The 25,577-nt window shown below is 44.7% G+C and overlaps 1 protein-coding gene across 1 annotated transcript; it reads left to right on the forward strand.

Moving 5' to 3' along the window:
* Positions 1-344: 344 nt before the first annotated feature.
* cdk19 (cyclin dependent kinase 19) lies at positions 345-24,510 on the forward strand. Its single transcript, XM_062467920.1, has 13 exons — positions 345-582; positions 2,693-2,768; positions 9,628-9,738; positions 9,921-10,061; positions 14,435-14,492; positions 16,192-16,323; positions 20,094-20,237; positions 20,402-20,471; positions 20,564-20,636; positions 20,770-20,867; positions 21,221-21,299; positions 21,924-22,142; positions 24,045-24,510. Exons 1-13 carry the CDS (start codon positions 455-457, stop codon positions 24,177-24,179), a joined length of 1,464 nt encoding a protein of 487 aa, XP_062323904.1. The 5' UTR covers positions 345-454; the 3' UTR covers positions 24,180-24,510.
* The last annotated feature ends 1,067 nt before the right edge of the window (positions 24,511-25,577 follow it).

Raw genomic sequence — 25,577 nt, forward strand, 5'->3', positions numbered from 1 at the left:
ATTATGAGTGAATGCCGTAAGTATAAGTAGCCTATTTTGTTGAGGAAATTCAATACACACAATTACGCACGTTTGTCAGATACCAAACAGCGTTAGCTTACACGTGTACATATGAGTAAAATGTGTAACAGGAACTATAAACCAGTTCTTCCCGCATATTTTGAGTTCATGAGTACGCAACTACAGTAACTGCAGTGCGAAATGCGGGTTGTAGTTTTTATAGACCTTGATCTTACACACTGTCTATTAGCTGGTGTTTTTATAAAACGACATTGCCCAGAAATCCTTGCGTGCCAATTAGAAACGTCAACGAGCCACTGAACATTAAACGGAGCAGACCAAAATCCTAAACAAGGAAATGGTGGGGGAATAAAACGACCAAGATTATTTAATTAATGCATGTAATAATTAATATTTTATTTTATAGTAAATTAAGACATATTTATGGGTTAAAATGGATTACGACTTCAAAACAAAGCTTGCGGCCGAAAGGGAGAGAGTAGAAGATCTGTTCGAATATGAAGGTTGCAAAGTGGGTCGAGGCACCTACGGGCACGTTTATAAAGCTAAGCGCAAAGACGGGTAAGATTTTGAAAACGTTATTGTTTACACACAATAAACTGATTACAGATTATGTTAAGAAACACTACCCTTTTGTACGATGGATGGTGAATTGATTTGAACCACCCCGAGGGCTGCCCGTGTCTGTGTTTTTGTTTTCATGTACGCACTCACAACGATCCTCCCCCTAAACAACACGGTGATGTTTATTTTTTTGAAAGACTGTTCATAGGAATTGAGGAAACTTGCAACGTAAGTTACGAGGTTAATAGACAGTACAATGTTGATATTAGGATCTTTTGATTCCCTTAAACAATTTAGCTTTTCACTGACGTTTAAAAGAATGTCATTTTTTGCCAAGCACCATTTGGAAGCTTTAATCCACGAAAAAGGCAACATACAGCAATAATGCTGCAATGTGTATCCCAATCATAAGAGGTAACCACATACGACACGTGACAAAGGACTGTTTTCTTTTATGACCTCTAACTTTGCTAGAGTGAACTCGATAGAGAGATACATAGATAGATCTACCTTTATTAATGAAGGGGGGGGGGGTGTGGGGGGGTACATCAGCAATGGCAAGAACAGCAAGGACAACTAAAATATTTAAGAACAAATATATGTTTGCAATGTTAAAAATCACCCACTTAAGTATTGTCATGGCATATGATTTGTTATGCTTTTTATCTACTTACCTGCACTTGCACTTGATATTTGATCACACACCATGTCCAACACCATGTGCCTTTTAGCCTTATGTTTCTAAATGACTAAATAGCTTCATGCACAAGTTAACTTATCGTTGAGAACTTAACTTTTCAAAAGTTCTAATATCAATTTTAAAGCTAAACCCTATTCTATAGTTTTATTGTATCTGTACACAAATACACATTTGAAATGAATGGGAGAGATAAGCACCACACAGTGGCATTTGGCAAATTGCCCTTTATTGTTTCCAGTTTATTTGGTGTTCAGATATCATTTCCTGTTCATTCGATTCACCTTGCTGTTTTGGCTTTTTGTAGTAGGCAACCCTTTGAGCCTGTTTTCCAAAGTTCCTCTCGCTGTCAGTAAGAAACAGACAAAGTAGCACTTTGGCAAGCTGTGAAAGCATGCTCTAGGCGAGTGTGCATCAACTGAAGAGGGAGTCTCCACATGCATGCACATTTGGGGAAACGATCCAAGGTTTTGGCCAGATGAAAATGGAGAGGCCAGGCTTGTTGAGGGGCACAAAAGGCAGGCTGTGGGCTGTGTGACGGTCCTGCCAACTCTGCATCCACGCCAGCTCCCTAATCAGATGTGAATACCCAGAACAGATGTGATTTACCATTACCGTTATGTGGAGCCGAGCCGAAATCTAGCTAACAGATCTGTTTCACGTTTGAAAAGATGCCTCGTAGCACAGAAAGGAATACATTCAACAACTCAATCTTGCACCTTTCAGCATGAACTAGATGAACTTAACTCTAAGAAGTGTCTGTATTAGGTATTGTTTCCCACATTAGAAAACTGCTTATCTCAGAAAATCAATAGTTGTAACATCACAGATTTTTTATGTGCACATCAGAATAGATCTTACATTACAGTTTTGGTGTATTTGTCCTCAAACAGCATTTTACAAGGGCACAAATACAAACTGAGCGACTACAACCAGCTGTTTATAGAGAATATTAAAACTATATTCATCTCTGCATGATGTAATATTTGTGTTGTGAGGAAGCAGGGTTACCAGCCTGATAAAGGCCCACACTGTAGTGGAAGCCAGAGACTGTTTGCATGGATGGGTCAGACCTAAGATGGAAAATCATCCTGGATCTTTAGACAGGCTGCACTCAACAACAACAGAGCACTCCTGTGGTGAGGGAATAGTCCTCTTCAGCCAGAGGATATCGCTAATGGCAGGGATTCCACTGTGCCGTGAAGTTCCGACCGGCACTCAATCATCCCATTCCTGTTTCATTCCTGTTTCCTCCTGGTTCTCTTCCTTACAGTTGCAAACACTTAACCTTAAATCCCTACGATTAAGAAGGAATTTTGTTGAGCTAGCATGTTGTTCTGTGACATTCCGTATTTTCAGATAATAACTCACTTTCTTCTCCTTTCCTCTTCTTCCTTTGTCTTTCTGCAGGAACGATGAGAAGGAGTACGCACTGAAACAAATTGAAGGCACTGGAATATCAATGTCTGCGTGCAGAGAAATTGCTGTGAGTTCTACTGATATTCAAGGGGCTTTGAATGTTTTCCATTGTTTAAAGCATCAGAAATGACAGGTTCATCTGAATTATAATCCAGTAACCAAATACCGTAACTTGACAAAATAACATAGCAATTAATATACTAATATAAGAGGTTTTTATCCTCCTACAATGAGATCTGCATTGCAGCTGCTACACTATACCACTACTGAGCTGCTGGTTTAGCTAAATATAGAAATATCTGTTTAGTACAGTCTGAACATTATGTACACACTGTTCGACCAACAAAGAATACATGAACATTTTACTGCACTCACATATTTCATGCAGTACGTAAAGTGTGCACTAGTGAAGCTTTATTGAATCAACAATGAACTTCCTTTTTCAGCTTGGTAGGTGCTGCAAATATGCATCCTTTCTCACAAACAGGTGTGACAAGTTTATTCCCAACCCAGTTCTAAGCAGAAAACCCCAAACTACCAGTGTAGCCAGCAAGTTGTTTGTCCTGTGGGGTAGCTAGCTTTATGTTTTCACAGTGATAGTTGCAAGCAGAACACACCAATTAGGATAGTCGAAATGTTTGTGGTGGTGGGCGTGCCATATCTATGTGTCATTCACCATCTCTCTGTAAGTACATTACATTTACATTTAGTCATTTAGCAGACGCTCTTATCCAGAGCGACTTACAGTAAGTACAGGGACATTCCCCCCGGATTACTAGCCCAATTCCCTAACCGCTCAGCCACCTGACTCCCAGTAGCAGTAGAGGTACGAATGTGGCCCTTGTGACAGGCTAGCTGGATGTTATGTAATGGACTCTGGTTTCCATACTGCCCACATACCATGTGTTAGAAATGTGCCATATGATCCAAGGAATGTAGTCTAATGTAGGTGCACTGGCTATTTGTAACTATTAGTTGTGGAGATAAACTTTGTTTTTACACAAAACACTCATCACTTGATGATGACTGATAGAGGATCGTAACATAAATTGTTCTAAAACTTTTTTATTCTAAAATATTTTACCACTTTCTTAAATTAATAGTTGAACATATGTAGGAGTTGGATTGTACTTGAATAAACACACATTGATAATGCTCAGCCAACTGTCAATAGAGTGGTTCTTTCAAAGCCATGCCCAGTTTTATAACTCAATCAAGATTATCTTTTCAAACAATCCGCATGTTATTGAGTGATTTGGAATAACATTTGACAATCACGTGTCAGATCCTCTCTCCCCCTCTCTCTCTCTCTCTCTCTCTCTCTCTCTCTCTCTCTCTCTCTCTCTCTCTCTCTTTCTCTCTCTCTCTCTCTCTCTCTCTCTCTCTCTCTCTCTCTCTCTCTCTCTCTCTCTCTCTCTCTCTCTCTCTCTCTTTCTCTCTCTCTCTCTCTCTCTCTCTCTCTCTCTCTCTCTCTCTCTCTCTCTCTCTTTCTCTCTCTCTCTCTCTCTCTCTCTCTTTCTCTCTCTCTCTCTCTCTCTCTCTCTCTCTCTCTCTTTCTCTCTTCTGTCAACTGGATGACACTGCCCCTCCCTGGATGTGATCTCTGACGCTTTCATCAAAATATTCCTGTGACTCATCAAACATATTGTGTAAGTCATCAGAATCAGAGAATCAGAAAGGGTTTTAATCGCCATGAAAGTTTGCACAGACAAGGAATTTACTTTGGCAGGAAGGTGCATACATGCAACATATAGGAGTAAATCTTAAATAAGTGGTGTAAGTTTAAACAAGACTAACTATACTATACAAGTCTAACTATACTATACAAGTCTAACTATACTATACAAGGGTATGTCTGGTTATTGGTTATTGTCTGGTTATTGCGCAATCATTTAGTAATGACTGCCTGTATGTAGTGTTATTGCAGCTAACTTAACCACCATACATTCACAAGAGCAGTTAAGAGGGAGGCCTAAGCGTACGCTGTAGGTATCAGAGTTGCCTACACAAAGTATCCCAAAGAATGCTTCCACATGGTGGGCCTCCTATTAGAGCAAGCAAGGAAAGGGGAGAGATTGCAAAGAGGCGGGGGGTGGAGGAGGGCACCATTCCTGGGGAGGGTGAAGTAGATATGCACTGTCAAGGTCTCGAGGGTGGGGTGAGGGGGGTGCTGCTGAGCAGAGCGAGTGGAAAAGGCAGGTAGGAGGTTAGTCCCGTCCCTCCCCTTCCCTCCCCTCCCCTCACCTCGCCTCCCTTCGCCTCCCATCGTCAGAGCAGAGAAAGCTCCACAGAGGGGTTCCTGCCTGCTGAATCTTAGAGCCACCAGAAATTTGTTTCACTCAAAGTCTCCCAGACCCGCTGCGCTGTAACAGAACAATGGACTCTTTGTGTCACCATTCAAACCCCTACCCCCAAGCCCAACCACCCCTCCCATTTCGGTTGAACGAACTGTGTAACAGAGTTTGGCATACCACATTCACGACTGAGGGGGGGATTGGGTTGAGGGTAGGCGGGAGCAGGGGGGGTGGATGGTTTTCAGCCATGTGTTATTGGTTTTGTAACTTCAAATGGCTTAAGGATCTTTTTGTTTTTTTCCATGTTGGTCTGTCCCTTCAGAAGTTGTGGAAAAATCATTAAATTCTCCACCGCTTTATAACCGAATGCACTTCTTTGATTATAGGCAATCACTGAGAGGAAGGGAATGCATTCAGGCTGTTGTATTATAGATGTTTGAGCATTCCTAGCAACAACTCTCTGGCAGTTTACGTGCAGTCAGGTTTGCACGTCTTGTTGACGCTGTGCTTTGTGTTTTAAACAGAGGGTACCTCTAAATCACCTGTCCCTTAGTCTTCTCTTGTAGCCGTGCTGCCCCGTACTCTCAGCTGGATGATGCCGGGTAAAAAAACCCTGGCTCTCCAGTTGTGGATGGTTGACTGTGCACAAAAACTGTAAACTGAGTGAAGCCCGCTAATGAATACACTTACTTAGACTAAAATCTCTGAGAAAAGAAAGTTTTTGCACACGATTATGATCCGCTTTTTACAGTGGTATATCTCAAAGTATTTCTTATTGTCCTTTTTTTGGTCTGTGAGTCAGAGAGTTTGAATGGAACATATGTTTCAGGGTGTTAGGGTATTGTGCAAGTCTGTTCACACTGGACCTATTTCTTCATTCAACAGGTGCAGGCTGAGGACAAGTCTATTGAGTTTAGGCTGGCCTTTGTGGATTGAAACATTGTTTATGAATTCAATTATACTCCTGAAACAAGTCTTGTTTTGCGTAGTGTTTATTACTACAAACAATGGCTTTTGTCAAAGTAAATGACTAGGGGCTTACCGTGAGACAAAAGACCTTTACTCCTGTTATTTTTATTCTATTTTCCTCTTGATTGAAAGCACTGCAAAAACATGGTGCGTGTTAACTTGTGGTTGTTTTCGAGGATGTGGGGAGATATGAATTGCTGATGCTAATAGATACAAACCAAAGAAGGATGTTATTTTACCTTCCTTCTGTTAACTAACTTCCCCCCTTCTCTGTTGACTAACCTAAATTGTTGCATTGATGAGAAGTTAAAGGAAGACATTCTAAACATACTCCCCAAGAAAGTATAGTTCTCTCAAAGGAGATGTTATGAAAGGTTGTGTAGTTGAAAGCTGTAGTACAAGACATGTGGTAGCAATCATTCTATAGATTATATGAAATGTGTCAAGCAGAATGATCCACTGTGGATTCTTTCTGTCTTTAAGTGGCTTTGCTGTTGTTTTTGCAAGCTATTTGAGCTTGCGTCAGCTGTCTTGTCCCCCCCAACCGTCATCCAGATAGATGTGCAAACATGAACATATTCTGGTTGTGTTTACTTAGGGAGTTGGTCCACTTCTTCTCCCACTGAGTTGCCATGGTATAACATGATAGCTAATGACTGGATGTCCGTCCTGGGGAAGACCTTTATTAGTTGTTCAGAAAGGTGGCTCACAAATCTGATTCAATTTGATAAAAGAAGTAATGAATGTGCTTTGGTAAAAAGCTGTTACTGTTAAAGCCAGCAATGCCAATGCTGGGTCAATCAAATCCAGAATGCATTCCTTACCTGGTGCATTCTCCTCTGCTTAAGAACTGCGTCATGACGTCCATTCTGGTGAAGACTATGCTACGATAATCCTCCCCAGAGCAGCAGACCAGGGTTTCTCAACACCACAGCTTTTAGCATTGTCAGCAGGATCTGTGTGACTCTGAATAACACAGCAAATGGCTGCTGTCGAGAACGCTTGGCTTGCCAATTGGTCGTTCGGTCTACGAGAAAAGCTTGGCCTGCTTGTCCCTCTCTCTATTTTCCTCTTTCTCGCAGTCTTGCTATCTCTCTCTCTCTCTCTCTCTCTCTCTCTCTCTCTCTCTCTCTCTCTCTCTCTCTCTCTCTCTCTCTCTCTCTCTCTCTCTCTCTCTCTTTCTCCCTCTCTCTCTCTGTCACTCTCTCTCTCTCTCATACACACATGCTCTAAAGCCAGACATAGGCGTGTTGTATCTCTGGGTCCAGTACTGGTCTCAGATCCAAACATGGCAGCCGGCAGTGGATTTATCGACCCAGTGCTCTGGAGCCGCATGAGAAACTCCAAGTCATTAATCAGAGCTTTACAGCACCAGGCTGCTCTGTTTATCTTCTGCATCTTCTTCCTCTCTGGTGTATGTGTGTGTGTGTGTTTGACTTGTGTTGAGCATGAGTTAGAAACAATGAGAGACAAAACCATTCCATATTTTATAAGCAATGACAGTGTATCTGTTCCGCCAGTGTAGCCAGCAAGTTGTAACTTGCAAACCAATGGCCTGGTTTTCCAAACAAAGTTGAAGCCTGAAAAGCAAATCCATTTTCACTCTAGGACTATGCCTATTTTGGGTACAGGAAAGTACTCCTCATGTTAGGGTTAGCTGAAGGCAGATTTAGGTCTTATGTTCTTTCTTTAAAGGTGTAATGCTTGCCCTAGCCTTAGTCTGGCTCAGTTGGGTCTGTTTGGAACATGACCAGTGTGTACTTACTCGTGTGAAGCTGTTTAAAAGCATGACCCATTTTTTCCTCAGAACAGGGACAAATGGATTGGTCTATTCTTTTTGCCACACTCCCCTTTCTACACAAACCCTGCACTGGGAAAATAAGATACTGTTTTTCTTGTTTTATATATTGTACCTTAAATCGTTTTTTTTCTGATTAATCATTTTCTGATTCATTTGTTCTGGACAGGCATATTCAAACTGATTTACACAAAGATTGGCATTGGAGATGTACCCACTGTACCACCAAACATAACCTTGGACTAACCCACATTGACTTTGTATTGATTGCATTAATTTACACGGTTATGTCACATAACCTGCTTTCTGGAGTACCCCCCTGGCGTGGTTGGTTTGTTGGTTTGTAAGGGGGCTCTGAGACCGGAGTGTGCCATCAAAGAGCGTGGAATGTCCATAAGCCATGGACTCATTAGCACAATGTCGTGTCATAGCTGAGGGATTAGGCTGAATTAAACACCAACCTCAATAACCCCCATCTTCATTTTTCCCCATTCAAAGGCCAAATCAAACAGGCTTACATTTACATTTAGTCATTTAGTCGCTCTCTGGAGGACCCTCCCTCTTCCCTTTCCTAGAGTTCCGGAGGGGTACGTTTACATTCTGTAAGTGCCGAGAGCCTTCTCAGTAACTGTGTCTGTGGAGATGGACAGACACTCTGAAATTACAACCGTGCTCTGTGAGCTTCTGCCCTGGTTTCGTGTTTAGTATAAGGTGTCGCCAAGACTGGCAAAGGTATTTTTCCTTGGGTTTTAGGTCAGGACACACAGTAATCACATTAACCGTAATATTGAATAATTCATTCTGTGGATAGTATAATGATCTCTTTCAGCTCTTTCCCTTGGGCCTCCCGCTGTCACCGTAGTAACTGTAAAGGGCACAAGTGTTTATGGATTTAGTCGTTTGTCAGATGGTTCTGTCAAAATGACAAAGTAAGAAAGGCTGTGTCAAACCGATTAAGGAATAATATCATAATAACAGAAGGTCATTAAATGATGTGTACTGTAGGCTAGCCTGTTGCACATGGTGAAGCGTACTGTAGGCTAGCCTGTTGCACATGGTGATGTGTACTGTAGGCTAGCCTGTTGCACACTGGTGATGTGTACTGTAGGCTAGCCTGTTGCACACTGGTGATGTGTACAGTAGGCTAGCCTGTTGCTAACTGGTGATGTGTACTGTAGGCTAGCCTGTTGCACACTGGTGATGCGTACTGTAGGCTAGCCTGTTGCACCCTGGTGATGTGTACTTTAGGCTAGCCTGTTGCTAACTGGTGATGTGTACTGTAGGCTAGCCTGTTGCACACTGGTGATGCGTACTGTAGGCTAGCCTGTTGCACCCTGGTGATGTGTACTTTAGGCTAGCCTGTTGCACACTGGTGAGTGTTGAAACTGAATATATGAAGTTCATCACAGCTGAAAGAGCGCATCAGAAGAGCTACAGTGGCGTTTATCAACATTTGCAACCTTTCCAAGCTTTTTTCAAAATAATAAAAAAATATATATATATTTTCTTTCACACTAACTAATTTTTTCAACCTTTCGAAACTTTCTTTAGATTTTTTTTTTTAACTGTTCGAAACTTTCTTTTCACACACAACACAGCACACACAAGTTTGAAATTTTTTGTAAACTTTTTTTATAAATAATTCGAGTTTTGAATCACGAGTTTCGTGTTGGGGCCTAAGCAAGACTACCAACTTCAAACTTCATAGTGCCGGATACTCGCGATAATCGAGCTACCAACACACACAAACATTTCTGTCTTTATAATTAGATGTACTGTAAGTCTTTAAAATGAAACTTCTAATCGTTAATGCCTGTATTTGAATAATTATTCCTGAATGTTTCCTCTTGTCTGTCTCTCGCCAGTTGCTACGAGAGTTGAAACACCCCAACGTGATCGCCCTGCAGAAAGTGTTCCTGTCCCACAGCGACAGAAAGGTGTGGCTCCTATTTGACTATGCCGAACATGACCTCTGGGTAAGTGAAGCATTACAGACACTTCCTGTCAAACCTGCCAACGTCCCAAATCTACATTTTTAACACCGATTGATGAATTTCAAACCCTCGATTCTCATCTTTTCAATCACGGGCAAAGATGCACCAATAGCCATCCTAGGATAGCCTAAGTTGTATCAGTGGGTCTGATTTTTTCCTTTCAGCACATCATCAAGTTCCACCGGGCTTCCAAGGCCAACAAGAAACCCATGCAACTTCCACGTGGGACAGTCAAATCACTCCTGTATCAGATTCTTGATGGGATTCATTACCTTCATTCCAACTGGGTGCTGCACAGAGATCTGGTCAGTGCAGTGTCAGTGTCCATACACACACACGCACTCACATGCACACACACATACACACACACACACTAGTGCACACCCCTACACCACACATGCCCAACTTCTCCATTTGAACATCAACACTTGATAATATTTTCTCAAGAGTTCGTTATGATAGCAACAGGAAGGGACTTGGAGGGTTTCCAGCTGGCCAGGTTGTGTTATTCTGGCACAGGTGTTGTTATTCCATAGGGAGGTTTTTGTTATCATTCCTCTAGGCATTTGGCTGTGGAGCTGGGTGTCTTGACATCGTGAATGACCCATCCACCCTCTGCCTCCTCCTTCTATCCCCTCCAACAATATGTAACACTTATGTGAGATTTTCGCCTCTGCAGTTTTCCCACAGTGCTTTCCTGGAAAGGCCGTCAGTTCACCTGTTCACTATCGCCTGGCCTTACTGTGCCAGAGGTCAGTCCCTGGCCTTAGTTAAACAATGTCACAGGGTTGAGTTCTCTCTCTCTCGTTCACTCTTTTTGTCTCATCTCTCTTATCTGGCAAAGTAAAGCTTAGAGAATACTGTCTCTCTATCTTTTATCCCGTATCCCTGAAACTACAGTTGACAAACACAGAAAGGGTCATGTTCCTTCTGTAACAAATGATTGAAATCTCGATAGACAACAGCACAGCATTAACTTGAGTAAGCACAGTAGAGCAAAATAGGATGATTCCATTGGGAAGGGTAATGCTAGATTAGTTACATACAACGATTTGTATGTGACTGAATGAAAGAGTATAGGATCCAATCTACTGTAAAATTCACAGCTGTTCCTTGCTTATTTTCAACACCCACTAATCGCTGGCCAAGCATACAGTAAGTCAGTTGATGGGAGTTCACTTCCGACACTGGAAAGGCTGAACAGGCCACCAAATCCCTTCGCTTCAGGAGTCTTATAAAGCCTTTATCAGACCATCCCCTCTTACATAATAACCCCGGCAATCCCAAATGGCTTGGTGGTGCCTGGACTGACTGGCTGCTGCACATAAATACCCAGGGATCAGAGAGGGGGCTTCCCTTGCTGTACTCACTCATCCTGGCTGGGCCAGAGCAGCCTGGATCAGTTCACAGGGTGCATATAGTAGACTATGTTATGCATACGCACGCGGACTTTGGGTGGGGATCAAAGGTGTCAAGGACTCTTCACTAGTCTGTGGTGTGATTGATTGCAGTCTGTAGAAGGGAGCATGTTCTTGCTCATGAGTTCTTGTGTGTGTGACCTCAGGGTCAAGTCCTGCACTAGTCCTGCCGCACATGCTCAGTGCAGGTCCACAGTTAACGGCTGGGGTGTTTTATAAGACTCACACGGTAACCAGGGCTGTTTTGTCTTATTGGAGCTAGTCTCTTATCTAAGCGCCAACTCTTCCGGCCCTTAATAGTTGTTTTCGTTAGTACAGGATGAATTTCCTTGTTGCGGCACTGTGTCTGACTTGAGACCAAGGGTAAAGTGTTGATTTACATTTACACATTTACATTTAGTCATTTAGCAGACGCTCTTATCCAGAGCGACTTACAGTAAGTACAGGGACATTCCCCCCGAGGCAAGTAGGGTGAAGTGCCTTGCCCAAGGACACAACGTCAGTTGGCATGACCGGGAATCGAACTGGCAACCTTCGGATTACTAGCCCGACTCCCTCACCGCTCAGCCAACTGACTCCCATGATGCAGTGTTTCAGTGTATTTTCTCAAAGATAGCACTTCCTGCTATTATGGTCCCTTCAGTGGTTGGTATCACACTACATTACGTTGTAAGCTGTTACATCGTCAGCTTGAACATGTTTTTTGTGACTTTCACAGAGCATCTGATGTTTCTTTTAAAAGGGTAAATAAATAACTCAATAACCTTTCTTGGAAAGTTACTAATTCTGTCTTCTGACGGCTCAAAGTTGATGTATGTTCGAGTTATCAAGCTACAGGTTTCCTCTACTATTCATGCAAGGGTAGGTCTGTTGGTCTAAGGAGGAGGTGGGCATTAACAAGAGCAGCATTCCTGTTCTCCAGAGGGGCTGAAACACCACACACACACCACACACACACATTCTAACCCAACCCTTTATCAGTAGCTACAGGGTAAACACTGGTAACAGCATGTCTTTCATGCCTCTACCTCTTCAGCTCTTATGTAACAGTCAACCTTCTGAGTCTGTGTGTGTTGGAGAGGGGGAGAGAGAGAGAGAGAGAGAGAGAGAGAGAGAGAGAGAGAGAGAGAGAGAGAGAGAGAGAGAGGGAGGGGGAGGGGGAGAGAGAGAGAGAGAGAGAGAGAGAGAGAGGGAGGGGGGGGAGAGAGAGAGGGAGAGGGAGGGGGGGGAGAGAGAGAGGGAAAGCTGCTTGCTGCACCACTGCAGAGAGCAACCCCCCTTCCCCTCCCCCGCTCCAGAAGGCAGCTCCCAGCCTGCCCCACCCCCTCCTCCAGCCCATGTTATGTAACAGAGAGCAGCCAGTGCAAATCACACCACTACTGCACGCATAGTGAGCCTTCCTGCTCCTCTGCCATCCTGCTGACTTTGCAGCTTCACAGTGAGGCTCAGGGATGTTGACCCGATGTGCGCTAATGTACTAAACCTAGGGAGTCAGGTGGCTGAGCGGTTAGGGAATCGGGCTAGTAATCAGAAGGTTGCTGGTTCAATCCCCGGCTCTGCAAATGACGTTGTGTCCTTGGGCAAGGCACTTCACCCGACTTGCCTCGGGGGGGAATGTCCCTGTACTTACTGTAAGTCGCTCTGGATAAGAGCGTCTGCTAAATGACTAAATGTAAAATGACTAAATGTAATGTATAACGCTTACCTGTGGAAAAATCCATACGTGACAGCCAGTAGGAAGAAATGGGGACATCGAATCTGAATTATTTTTAGTTTGCGGTTGTCAAGTGTCTGAGCTCCCTCTCTCTCACCTGATTGTTTCCACGCATGATCCTCCTGAAGGCCTTTCACAAGGTCATGGAATATTATTGGACCGTGTATAGCTCGTCCCACAGTTATGTGTGTGCCACTATGTCGGGGAGAGAATCATCGCCGCCGAATGTAGTTGGTGTGAATGTGTGCCCTCTTTCTCCTTGGTGTGAATGTGTGCCCTCTCTCTCCTTGGTGTGAATGTGCCCTCTCTCTCCTGTGGCATCAGCAGGCCTGCATAGCTATAATTCACATGCAGTATGGAATGTGGAACTGCAAAAAAAAAAACGAAACAGGGTCATTACTTAATCATCAGACATGTGCCAGGAAAAAAAAGGAAACACTAGCTACTGCCGGAGCCAGGACAAAGGAGCTGAATTAATAATGACCTGGCTATACGACTGTGGAGGGTCTCTGGCTAATGGTTATTTTGGACTTGACACGGTAATATTGTTTTCTAAAGCCAGGCATGGCGTTGGGGATCATATTGACAGTCCCTCAGAGTATTAAGTTCCCCTTCTTAAGTCGCTGAATGTTACCTACTGACTGCAAAGCTTAACATGATGGTGGTTTGGAAACAAGTGGCAGGTCATAATGTCCAAGCAGTAATAATTCAACACGGGTACCTTGTTATTGTCCAATCCATTTTTATCTGTGCGATTTACATTTACGTTTTCCAGTCATTCAGTTTGTGTTTTATTCAGGCGTTATGGTATCGACTGTTCCTGTTCAGGGAATTGTTCTCTTCGCACATGGGTTCAGTGATATGAATGTCTTTAGACTGAACCTATTAACCCAATTGTTTATAAGTTGAAGGAGGATCCAGGCCCAGTCCTTTGAGCATGAAAATAACCTTGTGTTTGTTGATAGCGGTGTGTGCGTGTCTTCTTGCTGTTTTGAATAATACAGCTCATTATAAGTGCTGTTCCTATAGCAACAGACCGTGTTTGTTGAGCTGACTGAATCCTGTGAGATTTCAGATTCACGTAGTGCGACTCAGGGGAGAAACAGATGGAGAAGGGTAAATGAAGTATAGTTATTGTGATTCGGTATATGTAGACTCAGTTACACCTACAGTTGTGTAATTCAGTGCTCATTGTACGATTAGTTACTGGTACATTGTAGGTACATTCTGGCCCATTCCCAGATATTATAGTGTCCTGTTTAAACTCTTATCAGATCGCTTTCTTATTGATTATGGGTTTGTCGACCTAAACTCAGAGGTGTCTCATCGAAACACCACCTACGTGCCCCTAAGGTGGAGTTAATCAATAGTCATTGGAGTTACTCTGTGACGTTGATGAGAGATCACAGTGAATGATGAACAAGCGTTTCTGGGTATTTTCATAAAGCGTCTCAGTATTCCAGAGAGTGAAGTGAGTGACCTCGGGCCTGTCCTGATCCTATAACTAAAGGCTGTTTTTCTTCTGTGTTATTCTTTGTCCCTCCAGAAACCAGCCAACATTCTGGTGATGGGAGAGGGACCGGAACGAGGAAGAGTGAAAATCGGTACGGGCTCACACACCTGGTCATGTATCACACACCTGGTCTCACACACCATGTCATGCATCACACACCTGGTCATGCATCACACACCTGGTCTCACACACCTGGTCATGTATCACACACCTGGTCATGCATCACACACCTGGTCATGCATCACACACCTGGTCATGCATCACACACCTGGTCATGCATGACACACCTGGTCTCACACACCTGGTCATGCATCACACACCTGGTCATGCATCACACACCTGGTCATGCATGACACACCTGGTCTCACACACCTGGTCATGCATCACACACCTGGTCTCACATACCTGGTCATGCATCACACACCTGGTCATGCATCACACACCTGGTCTCACACACCTTGTCATGCATCACACACCTGGTCATGCATCACACACCTGGTCATGCATCACACATCTGGTCATGCATGACACACCTGGTCATGCATCACACACCTTGTCATGCATGACACACCTGGTCATGCATCACACACCTGGTCGTGCATCACACACCTGGTCATGCATCACACACCTGGTCATGCATTCATGCAAGACTGTAAGCTATGAAGATGAATGGGGCAGTTTTAGCAACCTATCAATTAACATATTGACTGAGTGAGTTGTTGGAAGTATTTCACCCAAGCAGAGCGGCTGAGGGTCTGTTAGGAACACAAGGATAAGGGGATTCAGTGGCCGCTGTAGAGTTACGTAAGAGCAGCTATTATGGGAAGATATAAGTCTGCAATGCCAAACCAGAGCTTGGTTATTGTTTTAGTGAAACTGGAGCCCTTGTGCCTGCCATGGCTTGGTGATACATTCCCTGGCAGGCCGCCTTGCTATGAGAAGATGTTGGGGCCATCTCGTTGTTATGATCAGTGACCTATGCACTTTTGTAAAGCTCTCTCGTGGAAGTCGTGGAAGAAAATAGGACCGTTATATGCAAAGTGTCAAAAGTGCTTATAACTCCACAGCCTTCACTCTGTCAGAGAAGAGAACAGAGGCCACTTTACTGGCCCTTATAGACAACACACTGCACACCCACTACACAACATTCTGCCAAAGCGTAGGAGTCACTTTCAGTAACAGACGTCATCTGCTGCGGTGCTCAACAGATTGCTTGAGGAGGTCATTCCGGTCAGCCGGCATGAGAGTAGGTCGGTCTGGGAACTGGATACGAGTCCTTGAGCCAATGTAACCGGTTCTCGAATACCCAACACTACTTATCCATACCAAGGATTCAACCTACACTGTAGTGCACACACCTGATCAGCAGGACAGGTGTTAAGGAGACAAACATGTCCCTCATGGTATGGCTTTCTTAAAGGACGTCCTGAAACTGGAGTCCCAGTTCAGAACCCGTCTAGTTGGCTTGGTTGATACATTTACATTTTCATTTAGTCATTTAGCAGACGCTCTTATCCAGAGCAACTTACAGTAAGTACAGGGACATTCCCCCCGAGGCAAGTAGGGGGAAGTGCCTTGCCCAACGACACAACGTCATTGGCCGGGAATCGAACTGGCAACCTTCAGATTACTAGCCCGGTTCCCTAACCGCTCAGCCACCTGACTCCCTGTGATATGTGAGCCCATGGCAGATCTCTCTCCAAGAGGGTGGCCTACTCCTGATACTACCGTGTTGATACTATGTCGACACTATGTTGATACTGTTCCTCTCTGTCTCCTTGGTTACTCAGCTGACATGGGTTTTGCAAGGCTCTTCAATTCTCCTCTGAAACCGCTAGCTGACCTTGACCCGGTGGTGGTGACCTTCTGGTACCGGGCGCCTGAGCTGTTGCTAGGAGCCCGCCACTACACCAAAGCTATCGGTAAGTTGACAGAACCAGGACCGTAGAGGTATATAATCCGAAGTAGATTAGACTGAAACAGTGAAGAGACCATTTTGTGTTTGTCAATCCCAGAATGTCCATGCCCATTCAAGTATGTAACCAAATCATACAGAATAGAATCAGGCTTTCTCAACCCTGGTCCTAGGGTCCCCCTGCCGTGCATGTTCTAAACGTTTCCGTCTTCCAACACACCTGATTCAAACGACTGAAGGCTTTTTCCCAGCTTGATAACAAGCCTTTCATTCGAATCAGGTGTGTTGGAGCAGGGAATCATCTAGAACAAGGAAAGTCAAAACCTTGCTATCGCGAAATATATTCATGATTCTTTATTACAGTTTGATTTATCCTTATCTAACTTACTGCAATGTAATATGGGCTAGCACGTACACAACATCCATCAAACCTCTTTACCTTCTACAAAAGCGCTTTGTACGAATTGCAGCAAATGCCTCATTCACAGCACACACAGCAGCTCTGTTCCATGATTTAAATGTTATGAATGTATTTGATATCGCTCTGGATAAGAGCGTCTGCTAAATGACTTAATGACTAAATTATATCAATAAATTTCAAATGGCCTTATTTGTCCATAAGATTGTTCATAATAGCGCTTATCTACCTCAACATTACAAAAGTCTTTTTAACTTCAACTCAGATATTCACCACCACTATACAAGACACCAGAATTTTTTAAGACCAATCATGACAAAATCGGTCTAAAACAACATACAATAATGTTTAGAGGCCCCACCATATGGAATAATCTAACCCAACTGCAACAATCTTGCTTGTCATTCCCCGTTTTCAAAATACTTCTAAAAAAAGATTTCATAGAACATCCAAGTACTACTTTCACCTGATTTGTTGTTTTTCTGGTTTGTTTTCCTTGTTTTGTTTTTCTGTTTTTCTTTTATTTTCTTGGATATTTGACAACCGGATATACATGTAAACACTTCTATGAATCATTTCGCCTAATTTCTTTTGCAATTTGTTAAATATATTTAGTATCGATCACGTATTTATTATGTTCAATGATATAAAATGAGTTTCATTTTGTATTTTCTGGTAACATTTCAACGATTCTCTTTTGTTTTCACTTTTGTTTCACACGTGTAATTAACTTATAATTCATATAGATAATTTATTTCGACTTATTTCATTTGTTTATCTTGGAATATTTTGTTTAGTTTGATTAATGTATAATATTGACTAATAAGTTTCTGGGGTGGGGCGCACGGACAACCACATAGGTTTCTGGCCCCACCTGCATGTTTTTTGTATCTTTATATTGTTTTAATCATTGTATAAATTGTATAAATGCGAATAAACAAACATGCAGGACGGTGTCTCGGGATACCGTCCTGCATGTTTGTTTGTTTATTCGCATTTATACAATGATTAAAACAATATAAAGATACAAAAGAAGAGAAAAAAACATGCAGGTGGGGCCAGAAACCTATGTGGTTGTCCGTGCGCCCCACCCCAGAAACTTATTAGTCAATATTATACATTAATCAAACTAAACAAAATTTTCCAAGATAAACAAATGAAATAAGTCGAAATAAATTATCTATATGAATTATAAGTTAATTACCCGTGTGAAATAAAAGTGAAAACAAAAGAGAATCGTTGAAATGTTACCAGAAAATACAAAATGAAAGAGATGGGCATCACTGGCACTGCACTCCAGTGGATCTTATCCTACCTGTCGGGAAGATCCTACCAGGTTTCCTGGGGAGGCAAACTGTCAGGCCCTCGCCAGCTCTCCTCTGGTGTCCCACAGGGCTCCGTCCTTGGACCCCTCCTCTTCTCTCTGTACACCACCTCACTTGGACCAATCATCACCTCCCATGGCTTCTCCTACCACTGCTACGCTGACGACACGCAGCTGTACCTGTCGTTCCCCCCGACCGATCCGGGGATCTCAGCTAGGATTGAGGCCTGCCTCACAGACATCTCCGCCTGGATGACCGAGCACCACCTCCAGCTGAACCTCGCCAAAACAGAACTTCTCATCATCCCGGCTAAACCCTCCATCTCCCACGATCTCTCAATCACCCTGGGATCTGCGACGGTGACCCCTTCATCCTCTGCCAGGAACCTTGGGGTTACCATGGACGACAAGCTCTCCCTCACGGCCCACATTGCTGCGGTCTCCCGGTCGTGTAGATTCACCCTCTACAACATCCGGAAGATCAGGAGATACCTGTCTGAGCACTCCACCCAGCTGCAAGTCCAAGCACTTGTCCTCTCCAAGTTGGACTATTGCAACTCGCTGCTCGCTGGTCTCCCAGCATGTGCAACCCGCCCTCTTCAGAGGATTCAGAACGCAGCGGCCCGCCTGGTCTACAATCTACCCAGACGCTCCCATGTTACCCCGCTCCTCATCTCTCTCCACTGGCTACCTATCATGGCCCGTATCAGATTCAAGACCCTGGTATTGACCTTCCGAGCAGTGAACGGGACTGCACCCGTCTACATCAAGTCTCTCCTGCAGCCTTACACCCCCACCCGTCACCTACGGTCTTCTTCAGACAACCGCCTGGTGGTCCCACCGCTCAAGACCGCCCGGTCCCAACACAAGCTCTTCTCCTGTCTGGCCCCCCAGTGGTGGAATCAACTCCCCACCTCCATCAGAGACACTGACTGTCTCTCCACCTTCAAGAAAAGACTCAAGACGCACTTGTTCCGGGAGTACAGCGGTACTTAGGAATGGTTCGCTTGACCCGATGTTAGTTTCCTCAAGGATCACAATGACTCTTGCTTAGAGACTTGTTGCTCTTGTGGTTAGTGGTAACTGACTTAAATTTTTGTACTCGCTGTGATATATTGTTTTTATTATTGTTGCTTGCTTTTTCCACAGGTACACTTGCACTTATAGCAGTTCATGTTGTTTAATTGTAACTTGTTTAACTACATGCTCTTATGGTTCTTCCCTTTGGCACTTATTTTGGTTGTTCACAATGTGTGCTTCATGTTTTGGCTACTCGCAATGTTTTGTGGCTATCTCGTTGTTATGGTCAGTGACCTATGCACTTTGTAAAGCTCTCTCTTGGAAGTCGCTTTGGATAAAAGCGTCTGCTAAATGAATAAATGTAAATGTAAATAAATGACCAGTGTTGAGAGAGGCTGTATTAGATAACTAACTGCTCGACATGCGGTTCTGACCTCTGGGCCTCTGTCCCCTCGATTGTCTGACTGTGGAGGTATTTGCTGTGAAGGGAGGAACACGCAAACTTCTCAGAACAGAAGTATGTTCTCCAAGAACGTGATGGTGTAAAGGTTAAACAACATACTCTGTGGGTGTAGTTGAACGTGACATTAAGTGGTTTATGGCATCTCTCTTTTGGATGGGTGTGTATAATTAGATTTAATTCCAGGAAGTCTTGAGTGGTAACTTGGTCAGAGTCCAAGCCAAAATATGTTTTGCAAAATATTTTACATCGCCCACGTAACCCCCTAGAGTGTAAGGAAGTAAAGGATTGAAGTAAAGGATTGATTCATGTCATTTTCGCTTTTAGTATTCAGACACAGTACATCTGTTACAGTGGCCCCGTCACAAGCTGTTACGATTATGTCGCACGTCTAAGAAAAGATAGTTTAGTCACCATGTTTCTTCTTGATGAAGGTCATTTACTGATACTCTTCATATCACAGTATATTCTCTAATCTGTGTTATGTGGAAGGGTGAGGGGTTCTGGACTGACAGTGTGGGACCTTGCAGGATAAGTACAGCTGTTCCCTTTCAGATATCTGGGCAATCGGCTGCATTTTTGCTGAGCTCTTGACGTCGGAGCCAATCTTTCACTGTCGCCAGGAAGACATCAAGACCAGTAATCCTTTCCACCACGATCAGCTGGACAGGATATTCAGTGTCATGGGCTTCCCTGCAGGTTTGTGAAAACACACGTGACTAAAAACACCTCCCAGATGTCGTCCAATTCACCATCCTTGTCTTTTTGATGTGCTTGTCATCACACAAAATGCATGTCAGTGCTTTTACGGCCAGAGTAATTGAGTTATTTTGCTATATTATATTTCTAAAATGTCTCCCCAGATAAAGATTGGGAAGACATCCGGAAGATGCCGGAGTATCCTACACTTCAGAAAGACTTCAGAAGAACAACGTGAGTAGAAGTCTGCACAGACGTGCTTGGAATCGCCCTCCCATCTGGTTTGGTCTGTTTGTCATGTTCCTTTTTTTCCAATGCTTCCTCAGGTATGCAAATAGCAGCCTAATCAAATACATGGAAAAGCATAAAGTTAAACCCGACAGCAAAGTTTTCTTGTTGGTAAGGACACAACACAAGCCTCTCTGGTATATTCTCTGACTGGAACCCAGTGTTTATGGACATTGTGATATCTGCACAGTCAAGCAAGACTGTAATTGATAAGATGTTTATTGATGTTTATTGATAATGGCAGCTCCAAAAACTACTCACTATGGACCCTACCAAAAGGATCACTTCTGAACAGGCACTGCAGGACGCCTACTTCTTAGAGGACCCCTTACCAACCTCTGAGTAAGACTTACTTCTTCATCACTAAATCTCTAAAGTTCATCGTTGAATTGTTGTGTCTTGTCTCCTCATCTCCTTTTACCTTCACATAAAGAGAGAGAGAGTAGAGCTTTTCTCTAGTCCTTATGGTCCAGGGTGTCGAAGGGGAAAGCGAGGAAGTAGTGGTCATTATTTCAGGGAACTGAATTGAAAACCTCATGAATCATAATTGTTTTTGTTGTTAGGATGTGTGGTGTATTGTTTTCTTTTTATTCACTGAAGGAAATATGTTTCTTATCACAGGAAGATAAAGAATGATGTCTCTTTTCCAGGCAATTGGCCCATTAATAAACAAGCTCATTTGTCTTTGTTTTCAGTGTGTTTGCTGGGTGTCAGATACCCTACCCAAAACGAGAGTTTCTGAACGAAGACGAGCCAGAAGAAAAAACCGAGAAGGTAAAACCAGAAATAAACTGCAACTAAACGTCCACACATCTGCTTCCACCAGACACATGTTCATTAGCGTGTGCGTCAAACACCAGCGTAGCGGAGAGCGTCACGTGAGTTCCAGTAAAAGGATGTCAACCTCACTGGTTCTACGAATCCAGAGGGCTTTTCTGTGCCTTCGCAGCTGCTGTCAAGAAGGCAGCGTCTGATCCAAGTGCTGCCTCGCAGTCAGGCTGGCCGCGAGCCCTCCACCAGCCAGGCTTGCTAGGCATGACAGGGCCTCATTGTTTCAGCTGACCAGTTCACGTGTCTTGGCATGGAGCCCCATGAGAACCATGCAAGCCAGAGGGGCAGTGGGATTCCTGTAAGCCGTCTCAAGCAAGTACTTTCAAGGCCTCAGTCCCACATCGCTGTAAACAATGACACGCATCGATCAATGGCCTATTGTTCACGTGGCTACGCGTTGAAAACCCGTTTTCTGAAATCAGGGTTTGTTTGACGGATTCGTAGGAAATGTTGTCGATGTGTGGTAAGAATAGTTACGTCCTTTCATGCCGCAGTGACGTACAAAGTGGTGTCTGGAATGTTTACGTGTGTTTGAGTGTGTCGCCGCGTGTGTGTTTGTGCTCGCAGACGCAGCAGCATCAGACCCAGACCCAGCAGCAGGCCACGGCCCAGCAGGCCCCCTCACAGCAGAACTCGGCCCAGACCAATGGCACCTCAGGGGGCACAGGGGCCAACCCCGGCGGGGGTCTTCAACACAACCAGGACCAGGGGCCCCCGAACAAGAAACCTCGCATCGGGCCCTCGGGAGCCTCCTCAGGCACAGGTGTCCTGCAGTCAGAGTACCAGGTCAGTTCCGTCTCACCAGTGGACCACACAGGCACCTTTACTATCCGTTTAAGCTGTTATGTTTTACCTGGTAAACTTAGGTAGGTCAAAATCCAAAGGGTGGAGTAAAACAGCAGAAATGTGGGCCTCCTTTGACACTTTAACTTTGGGGGGGGGGGGGGGACACGGTGTTGAGCTTTGGCCTGGAGCTCTCAGGCTTTGCTCTGAGAGACCAGACAGTGAAGGGATCTAACTCTGGCATGAGGGAGGTATGACGCTGGATAACTGTAATGCCAGCCATATTTTATCAGGAAGATAATGTCGTTTCTTTGGTTCACACCAGCCTGCTGATAAAGGATAGAGTCGAACACTGAGCCGGCCTGTCTCACTGCTGTCCTCTGTCCTGGCGCCCAGTCTATCTTTGGCTCGGGCCCGTTCACGGGGTGTGGGATCGGGAGAGAGAAAGAGTGATTGTGAACCGTGGGGTGTGAGAGGGAGGGAGAGAGTGAAAGAGTATGTGTTAGAACATAAGCAAGGTTGAGATAAAGCTGGTCTCTCTGACCTTGTCTGTACCTCCGCTGGGGGCTGTTGAAGGGGTACAAGCAGTTGCTATATTTAGCCTGGGCTGAGGTTGCATGTGTGCAGCTGCTGGGATCTTCACAGTCAAGCTTTAGCCGATGTATAATTATCCCCCTTTCTGAGGAACAGAATGGGACAGAGCTGGCTAGTTTGGCATCACATTCAGCGCCCTACTTTCCCCCTTATTGATCACTCTCCCCCGGGCAATCCCTTAATGCACTGCTCTGTCCCCCTCTGTACCACTCACATGATGTGTAGCGGGGGGGGGGGGGGGGTGGATATAGATGTACCCCAGTCCAGATCTGCCACCTACCCTTGGTCATTAAGTAGTGAATTGGGTAAATAGGTCTTGGTGAGGGTTTTTCTCAGACTGGCACAATGAGTCATAATGGTCAGGTACAAGTCAGTCAGTCAGTCACATATCTATTTCCAACCTACAAGGAGTAGTAGGTTTATTATAGTAGGGGGTTGGTGTTGTGATGGCTGTTTGATATATTGCTGTGTCCTAAGTCCTAAGTATAGTTTCAATATGTCTGAAATATTTGCTCTGAGGATAGATTAATGTTGTCACCATTTTGTACTTTGATAGTCTGCATATGACTGACCATTGTCATAACTGAGCCTTATCGCTCACCTCGCATATCAGATAAAATAGCGTGCTGTCTTAAATTCCACAAGTGTCCATCAGTATGTTGAGAAGTCAACCCCAATCAATTTTTATTTCTTTTTTTAATTTAATTTCTACGTTTTTTTTTTTGTTTTTTTATCTCCCCAGTGTCATAGACAAGGGATATTTCAGGTTATAGATTTGTAGGTCAGGGTAAATCGCTCTAATTTAGGTCACCAGTTGTGGTAATTAGCAGAACTGTGGGTGAACAGCAGGAAATGCTGGAAAGTGCACTATTGGTGTTGGTATCATGAGCGGTTACTGTTTTAATGTAACTGTCTGAAAGGCACCTTGTGACAAACAGATGCTCTCGAGGTGCCCAAAAGGAGAAGAGTTGTTACAACGTTTATTTAGCAGATGCGTGATTTTTAAAACCATTCCAAAGTTAAACAAGGGTATCTTTTGAGTCAGGTGGCTGAGCGGTTAGGGAATCGGGCTAGTAATCCGAAGGTCGCTGGTTCGATTCCCGGCTGTGCCAAATGACGTTGTGTCCTTGGGCAAGGCACTTCACCCTACTTGCCTCGGGGGGAATGTCCCTGTACCTACTGTAAGTCGCTCTGGATAAGAGCGTCTGCTAAATGACTAAATGTAAATCTTTTAGTTTTCCTGAGTCACAAACCGTGACGTCTCCCTGTCGTCAAACGTAACCCTTCTCTCTCCGTTCTCCTCCTCATCAGCACTCCAGCTCCCGCCTTGGTTACCAAAGCAACGTCCAAGGTTCCGCCCAGTCCCAGAGCACCATGGGATACTCGTCGTCCTCCCAGCAGAGTTCCCAGTACTCCCACCAGTCCCACCAGTCCCATCGCTACTGAGCTCTCCTAGCAGCAGAGGAGCTCCACGTCTCCGTCATCAAGGAACCAACCCACCACCTCCAGCACAACTCCACCACCCCCACAAGGCAACTGCCTCTGCTCCACCACCTCCACGAGGCTCCAGCCTCTGCTCCACCACCTCCACGAGGCTGCAGCCTCTGCTCCACCACCTCCACGAGGCTCCAGCCTCTGCTCCAGCACCTCCACGAGGCTCCAGCCTCTGCTCCAGCCTCTGCTCCACCACCTCCACGAGGCTCCAGCCTCTGCTCCAGCCTCTGCTCCACCACCTCCACGAGGCTGCAGCCTCTGCTCCACCACCTCCACGAGGCTGCAGCCTCTGCTCCAGCCTCTGCTCCACCACCCCCACGAGGCTGCAGCCTCTGCTCCAGCCTCTGCTCCACCACCTCCACGAGGCTGCAGCCTCTGCTCCAGCACCTTCACGAGGCTCCAGCCTCTGCTCCAGCCTCTGCTCCACCACCTCCACGAGGCTCCAGCCTCTGCTCCAGCCTCTGCTCCACCACCTCCACGAGGCTGCAGCCTCTGCTCCAGCACCTTCACGAGGCTCCAGCCTCTGCTCCAGCCTCTGCTCCACCACCTTCACGAGGCTCCAGCCTCTGCTCCAGCCTCTGCTCCACCACCTCCACGAGGCTGCAGCCTCTGCTTCAGCACCTTCACGAGGCTCCAGCCTCTGCTCCAGCCTCTGCTCCCCTCCAGGGCCTCCTGATCAGACATGTCATTCAGATGACAGTCAGGCCATTCCAGCTCCTCCACCCAGGGAGGGGGGGTGGGGGGTCAACCCCCCACCCCCCCTCCCTGCCTCACGTCCACAATGCCCTCACACTTAAGTCAAGGGTACTGCAATATGGAGGCATACCCAACATAGGAACCAAAAACAAGCCCTGCCTCACAAGGGTGTAGAATATAATGTTGTTGTTTTCACTAAATGGGTTGGTCTTATTATGGAGAGGAAAACTGAGTTAGGTGTAACCTTAAACGCCAACTACACAAATACTGAACCATGGCACTTATAAAAACTTGTTCTTTACATGGAAGGACCGCAGCTCTGTTCATTGATGTAAACTATATTGCACCTTTTCCTATTTGTTCAATTGAAATTGTTGCTTGTTTGCTCTCGATAATTGATGTTTTTGTAAATATTGTCCAATATCAACCAGATAGGATGAAACACATGAAATAACCCTTTACTGTTATAATTTGTAATCTCTTAAAAGATTGGTTTTGTCCTGAGTAGATCCAACAGAAGACTCATGCCTCATGCCGGTAAGAGAAAGATTTGTTTTGTTTTATTCTTCTGTTGCCCCTTAAGAATCACATGTTTTCACATGATAATCAGCTCACTAGCTGATGCAGTTGCAGGGATGTATGAAATAATTTATC

This window comes from Osmerus eperlanus, chromosome 8, assembly GCF_963692335.1.
Source record: "Osmerus eperlanus chromosome 8, fOsmEpe2.1, whole genome shotgun sequence".
NCBI classification, from domain to species: Eukaryota; Metazoa; Chordata; class Actinopteri; order Osmeriformes; family Osmeridae; genus Osmerus; species Osmerus eperlanus.

Bases quoted from the DNA above. Each gene is read 5' to 3' on its own strand.
- cdk19 (XM_062467920.1), top strand. From the start codon at position 455: ATGGATTACGACTTCAAAACAAAGCTTGCGGCCGAAAGGGAGAGAGTA. The intron at 20,868-21,220 runs GTAAGACTTACT...CTTTGTTTTCAG, and splicing joins GACCCCTTACCAACCTCTGA to TGTGTTTGCTGGGTGTCAGA. The intron at 22,143-24,044 runs GTCAGTTCCGTC...CCTCCTCATCAG, and splicing joins TCCTGCAGTCAGAGTACCAG to CACTCCAGCTCCCGCCTTGG.